The sequence below is a fragment of the Pseudophryne corroboree genome, chromosome 11, assembly GCF_028390025.1.
Source record: "Pseudophryne corroboree isolate aPseCor3 chromosome 11, aPseCor3.hap2, whole genome shotgun sequence".
NCBI lineage: Eukaryota > Metazoa > Chordata > Amphibia > Anura > Myobatrachidae > Pseudophryne > Pseudophryne corroboree.
Genome location: NC_086454.1, coordinates 144,722,007 through 144,729,055, shown reverse-complemented (window position 1 = coordinate 144,729,055; position 7,049 = coordinate 144,722,007). Strand labels below are relative to the sequence as shown.

The window sequence follows — 7,049 nt, the reverse complement described above, 5'->3', positions numbered from 1 at the left end:
CCCAGTTAACAGTATGATAACAGCGGAGCCTCTGAAAAGATGGCTCACAACAATAATAACCCGATTTTTGTAACTATGTACAAGTAATGCAGATAATCCGCACTTGGGATGGGCGCCCAGCATCCACTACGGACTCCGAGAAATAGAATTATCGGTAAGTAAATTCTTATTTTCTCTATCGTCCTAGTGGATGCTGGGGTTCCTGAAAGGACCATGGGGATTATACCAAAGCTCCCAAACGGGCGGGAGAGTGCGGATGACTCTGCAGCACCGAATGAGAGAACTCCAGGTCCTCCTTAGCCAGGGTATCAAATTTGTAGGATTTTACAAACGTGTTTGCCCCTGACTAAATAGCCGCTCGGCAAAGTTGTAAAGCCGAGACCCCTCGGGCAGCCGCCCAAGATGAGCCCACCTTCCTTGTGGAATGGGCATTTACATATTTTGGCTGTGGCAGGCCTGCCACAGAATGTGCAAGCTGAATTGTATTACACATCCAACTAGCAATAGTCTGCTTAGAAGCAAGAGCACCCAGTTTGTTGGGTGCATACAGGATAACAGCAAGTCAGTTTTCCTGACTCCAGCCGTCCTGGAACCTATACTTTCAGGGCCCTGACAACATCCAGCAACTTGGAGTCCTCCAAGTCCCTAGTAGGCGCAAGGCACCACAATAAGCTGGTTCAGGTGAAACACTGACACCACCTTAGGGAGAGAACTGGGGACGAGTCCGCAGCTCTGCCCTGTCCGAATGGACAAACAGATATGGGCTTTTTTGAGAAAAAACCCACCAATTTGACACTCGCCTGGCCCAGGCCAGGGCCAAGAGCATGGTCACTTTTCATGTGAGATGCTTCAAATCCACAGATTTGACTGGTTTTAAACCAATGTGATTTGAGGAATCCCAGAACTACGTTAAGATCCCACAGTGCCACTGGAGGCACAAAAGGGGGTTGTATATGCAATACTCCCTTGACAAACTTCTGGACTTCAGGAACTGAAGCCAATTCTTTCTGGAAGAAAATCGACAGGGCCGAAATTTGAACCTTAATGGGCCCCAATTTGAGGACACTCCTGTTTGCAGGAAATGCAGGAATCGACCGAGTTGAAATTTCTTCGTGGGGCCTTCCTGGCCTCACACCACGCAACATATTTTCGCCACATGTGGTGATAATGTTGTGCGGTCACCTCCTTCCTGGCTTTGACCAGGGTAGGAATGACCTCTTCCGGAATGCCTTTTTCCCTTAGGATCCGGCGTTCCACCGCCATGCCGTCAAACGCAGCTGCGGTAAGTCTTGGAACAGACATGGTACTTGCTGAAGCAAGTCCCTTCTTAGCGGCAGAGGCCATAAGTCCTCTGTGAGCATCTCTTGAAGGTCCGGGTACCAAGTCCTTCTTGGCCAATCTGGAGCCATGAGTATAGTTCTTACTCCTCTACGTCTTATAATTCTCAGTACCTTAGGTATGAGAAGCAGAGGAGGGAACACATACACCGACTGGTACACCCACGGTGTTACCAGAACGTCCACAGCTATTGCCTGAGGGTCTCTTGACCTGGCGCAATACCTGTCCCGTTTTTTGTTCAGACGGGACGCCATCATGTCCACCTTTGGTATTTCCCAACGGTTCACAATCATGTGGAAAAACTTCCCGATGAAGTTTCCACTCTCCCGGGTGGAGGTCGTGCCTGCTGAGGAAGTCTGCTTCCCAGTTTCCACTCCCGGAATGAAACACTGCTGACAGTGCTATCACATGATTTTCCGCCCAGCGAAAAGTCCTTGCAGTTTTTGCCATTGCCCTCCTGCTTCTTGTGCCGCCCTGTCTGTTTACGTGGGCGACTGCCGTGATGTTTTCCCCACTGGATCAATACCGGCTGACCTTGAAGCAGAGGTCTTGCTAAGCTTAGAGCATTATAAATTTACCCTTAGCTCCAGTATATTTATGTGGAGAAAAGTCTCCAGACTTGATCACACTCCCTGGAAATTTTTTCCTTGTGTGACTGCTCCCCAGCCTCTCGGGCTGGCCTCCGTGGTCACCAGCATCCAATCCTGAATGCCGAATCTGCGGCCCTCTAGAAGATGAGCACTCTGTAACCACCACAGGAGAGACACCCTTGTCCTTGGATATAGGGTTATCCGCTGATGCATCTGAAGATGCGATCCGGACCATTTGTCCAGCAGATCCCACTGAAAAGTTCTTGCGTGAAATCTGCCGAATGGAATTGCTTCGTAGGAAGCCACCATTTTTACCAGGACCCTTGTGCAATGATGCACTGACACTTTTCCTGGTTTTAGGAGGTTCTTGACTAGCTCGGATAACTCCCTGGCTTTCTCTTCCGGGAGAAACACCTTTTTCTGGACTGTGTCCTGAATAATCCCTAGGCACAGCAGACGTGTCGTCAGGATCAGCTGCGATTTTGGAATATTTAGAATCCATCCGTGCTGTTGTAGCAGTATCCGAGATAGTGCTACTCCGACCTCCAACTGTTCCCTGGACTTTGCCCTTATCAGGAGATCGTCCAAGTAAGGGGTAATTAAGACGCCTTTTCTTCGAAGAAGAATCATCATTTCGGCCATTACCTTGGTAAAGACCCGGGGTGCCGTGGACAATCCAAACGGCAGCGTCTGAAACTGACAGTGACAGTTCTATACCACGAACCTGAGGTACCCTTAGTGAGAAGGGCAAATTTGGGACATGGAGGTAAGCATCCCTGATGTCCCGGGACACTATATAGTCCCCTTCTTCCTGGTTCGTTATCACTGCTCTGAGTGACTCCATCTTGATTTGAACCTTTGTAAGTGTTCAAATTTTTTTAGATTTAGAATAGGTCTCACCTAGCCTTCTGGCTTCAGTACCACAATATAGTGTGGAATAATACCCCTTTCCTTGTTGTAGGAGGGGTAATTTGATTATCACCTGCTGGGAATACAGCTTGTGAATTTTTTTCCATACTGCCTCCTTGTCGGAGGGATACCTTGGTAAAGCAGACTTCAGGAGCCTGCGAGGGGGAAACGTTTCGACATTCCAATCTGTACCCCTGGGATACTACTTGTAGGATCCAGGGGTCCTGTACGGTCCCAGCGTCATGCTGAGAGCTTGGCAGAAGCGGTGGAAGGCTTCTGTTCCTGGGAATGGGCTGCCTGCTGCAGTCTTCTTCCCTTTCCTCTATCCCTGGGCAAATATGACTCTTATAGGGACGAAAGGACTGAGGCTGAAAAGACGGTGTCTTTTTCTGCAGAGATGTGACTTAGGGTAAAAACGGTGGATTTTCCAGCAGTTGCCGTGGCCACCAGGTCCGATGGACCGACCCCAAATAACTCCTCTTCCTTTATACGGCAATACACCTTTGTGCCGTTTGGAATCTGCATCACCTGACCACTGTCGTGTCCATAAACATCTTCTGGCAGATATGGACATCGCACTTACTCTTGATGCCAGAGTGCAAATATCCCTCTGTGCATCTCGCATATATAGAAATGCATCCTTTAAATGCTCTATAGTCAATAAAATACTGTCCCTGTCAAGGGTATCAATATTTTTAGTCAGGGAATCCGACCAAGCCACCCCAGCTCTGCACATCCAGGCTGAGGCGATCGCTGGTCGCAGTATAACACCAGTATGTGTGTATATACTTTTATATGATATTTTCCAGCCTCCTGTCAGCTGGCTCCTTGAGGACGGCCCTATCTATAGACGGTACCGCCACTTGTTTTGATAAGCGTGTGAGCGCCTTATCCACCCTAAGGGGTGTTTCCCAACGCGCCCTAACTTCTGGCGGGAAAGGGTATACCGCCAATAATTTTCTATCGGGGGGAACCCACACATCATCACACACTTCATTTAATTTATCTGATTCAGGAAAAACTACAGGTAGTTTTTTCACATCCCACATAATACCCTCTTTTGTGGTACTTGTAGTATCAGAAATATGTAACACCTCCTTCATTGCCCTTAACGTGTGGCCCTAATAAGGAATACGTTTGTTTATTCACCGTCGACACTGGATTCAGTGTCCGTGTCTGTGTCTGTGTCGACCGACTAAGGTAAACGGGCGTTTTAAAACCCCTGACGGTGTTTTTGAGACGTCTGGACCGGTACTAATTGTTTGTCGGCCGTCTCATGTCGTCAACCGACCTTGCAGCGTGTTGACATTATCACGTAATTCCCTAAATAAGCCATCCATTCCGGTGTCGACTCCCTAGAGAGTGACATCACCATTACAGGCAATTGCTCCGCCTCCTCACCAACATCGTCCTCATACATGTCGACACACACGTACCGACACACAGCACACACACAGGGAATGCTCTGATAGAGGACAGGACCCACTAGCCCTTTGGAGAGACAGAGGGAGAGTTTGCCAGCACACACCAAAAAACGCTATAATTATATAGGGACAACCTTATATAAGTGTTTTCCCTTATAGCATCTTTTTATATATTTCTAACGCCAAATTAGTGCCCCCCCTCTCTGTTTTAACCCTGTTTCTGTAGTGCAGTGCAGGGGAGAGCCTGGGAGCCTTCCCTCCAGCCTTTCTGTGAGGGAAAATGGCGCTGTGTGCTGAGGAGATAGGCCCCGCCCCTTTTTCGGCGGGCTCGTCTCCCGCTCTTCAACGGATTCTGGCAGGGGTTAAATATCTCCATATAGCCCCCGGAGGCTATATGTGAGGTATTTTTTGCCAAAAAATAGGTTTACATTGCCTCCCAGGGCGCCCCCCTCCCAGCGCCCTGCACCCTCAGTGACTGCCGTGTGAAGTGTGCTGAGAGCAATGGCGCACAGCTGCAGTGCTGTGCGCTACCTTAAGAAGACTGAGGAGTCTTCTGCCGCCGATTCTGGACCTTCTTCTCTTTTCAGCATCTGCAAGGGGGCCGGCGGCGAGGCTCCGGTGACCATCCAGGCTGTACCTGTGATCGTCCCTCTGGAGCTAATGTCCAGTAGCCAAAGAAGCCAATCCATCCTGCACGCAGGTGAGTTCACTTCTTCTCCCCTAAGTCCCTCGTTGCAGTGATCCTGTTGCCAGCAGGACTCACTGTAAAATAAAAAACCTAAGCTAAACTTTTCTAAGCAGCTCTTTAGGAGAGCCACCTAGATTGCACCCTTCTCGGCCGGGCACAAAAATCTAACTGAGGCTTGGAGGAGGGTCATAGGGGGAGGAGCCAGTGCACACCACCTGATCCTAAAGCTTTACTTTTTGTGCCCTGTCTCCTGCGGAGCCGCTATTCCCCATGGTCCTTTCAGGAACCCCAGCATCCACTAGGACGATAGAGAAATAACAGTAACGATACCTGATCATCCAAAAAAAACATAGAAAACATAGTTAACATATTAAACTTACTTGGTAATAAAGTTAGTGAGATGTTTGACATTGTTTCTCAGCCACCAATGCATCCATATTTGCTTCGATGGAACTTGTTGCAATTCTCAGTGAGTGCTCAAGGTGCTCATCAGATATTTTGGTTCTAGTTCTATTCTTTGTGTGCTTCATCCTTGAAAATAGCTGCTCACAAATGTAGGTGCTTCCAAATAGCGATGACATGAATAAGGCATGATTGTGAAGTGAAGGATATTTTTCTCTGGGAACATATATCTTATAGAAGCCAATTAAAGAGACATGGTCAAATTTTTCTTTCAGTTGAATGTCAGATTGGAGCTCTATGCATTCCATTTGCAAATTGGCAGGTAATATATTAATGTCCACTGAAAATGGAGTTGCAAATATCAGAAAAGATGGCTGATTTTTTCTAAAATCTTGAAACCTGTTCTCAAATTCCTGTACCAAATTGAAAAGCAAGGCTGCATATTTTTCCGTGTTCACAGAGGCGTGTTTAGCCAATGTGCTAAAATGCATCAAATTTTTTGCCTTCATTTGAGAATGCCATAGTTTCAGTTTCATTTCGAACGCTGCTATAGTTTGAAACATTGTGCTGATCAATTGGTTTTCACCTTGAAGACGCATGTTTAACTCATTTAAATGAGTGGTCAAGTTGACTAAAAATGCCAAATCTGTTAGCCAGTTTTCATCGTCAAGTTCTGGCACATATTTTGTTTTAGATTCCATAAATGACTTGATTTCATTTCTCAGATCATAAAATCTTGCCAGCATTTTCCCTCGACTTAACCATCTTACTTCAGAAAAGTAAATGATGTCCCCATACTCAGCATCCATAAATTTTAGGAATTCCTGGAATTGGCGATGATTCAATACCTTGGACCTTATGAAATTTACAGCCTTGATGACAATCTGCATGACGTTAGCCATCTTTAAAGCTTTTGCACATAAATTTTCTTGGTGTACTATGCAGTGATATTTGAACCCAGCCTTAGTCTCCTGACTACCAGAAAGTGGCTTACCTGGAGTTAGGATGCTGGAATGAAGACTGTCTGCTTTAATGGATGCTGGTACGAGGACTGTCTGCCTTGATGGATGCTGGTATGAGGCCTGAAGTAATGGATGCCTGGAGGGAGAGAAGATCTTGGTTAAATATGGAGCTATGTGGGTGGAGAATGACAGGAGACTACCAGAAAGTGGCTTACCTGAGAGTTCGGATGCTGGGATGAGGACTGTCTGCCTTTATGGATGCTGCAGTGAGGACTGCCGTTAAGGATGCTGCCTCTTGTTGTGCGTAGATGTGTGCCTGGTATGATAATGTACAAGGTAAGACAGTAATGGGGTATAAGGGCCACAACATTGCAGAGGAGACAGAGGAGGAACAGGTCTGCGGACATTGTATACGGGGAATAATAAATCCTGCAGAGAGATGGCGGCCTACGCAGCAGTTAAAAGCCGCCATCAATCACGGCAAAAATGAGCTAATTTATTGCAGGTCGGAGCCCACCGGGTGTTTCATTAGGTCCCCGGTGGGCCAGTCCGACCCTGCAAAACAGTGGGGGAGCGCTGCGCGATAGTGATGGCCGCAGCGCAATACAGTTCAACCGGCTCACCTACACTCCGCACAGGCAGCAAGATGTGGCCTGTAGGAGCTTCTAAAATGGACAGGGGGGCAGGTGAAGCTGGCGCGCTGGCGTGCTGGAGTCACTTTTGTGACGCGCTCACC

General features: G+C 47.5%; 1 protein-coding gene across 1 annotated transcript; it reads right to left on the bottom strand.

Moving 5' to 3' along the window:
• Positions 1 to 5,341: 5,341 nt before the first annotated feature.
• LOC134968685 (general transcription factor II-I repeat domain-containing protein 2A-like) lies at positions 5,342 to 6,629 on the bottom strand. Its single transcript, XM_063944202.1, has 2 exons — positions 6,529 to 6,629; positions 5,342 to 6,449 (listed from the first exon to the last, which is right to left on the bottom strand). Exon 2 carries the CDS (start codon positions 6,251 to 6,253, stop codon positions 5,342 to 5,344), a length of 912 nt encoding a protein of 303 aa, XP_063800272.1. The 5' UTR covers positions 6,254 to 6,449; positions 6,529 to 6,629.
• Positions 6,630 to 7,049: the final 420 nt, after the last annotated feature.

Coding starts and splice junctions, on each gene's coding strand:
- LOC134968685 (XM_063944202.1), bottom strand. CDS start 6,253: ATGGCTAACGTCATGCAGATTGTCATCAAGGCTGTAAATTTCATAAGG.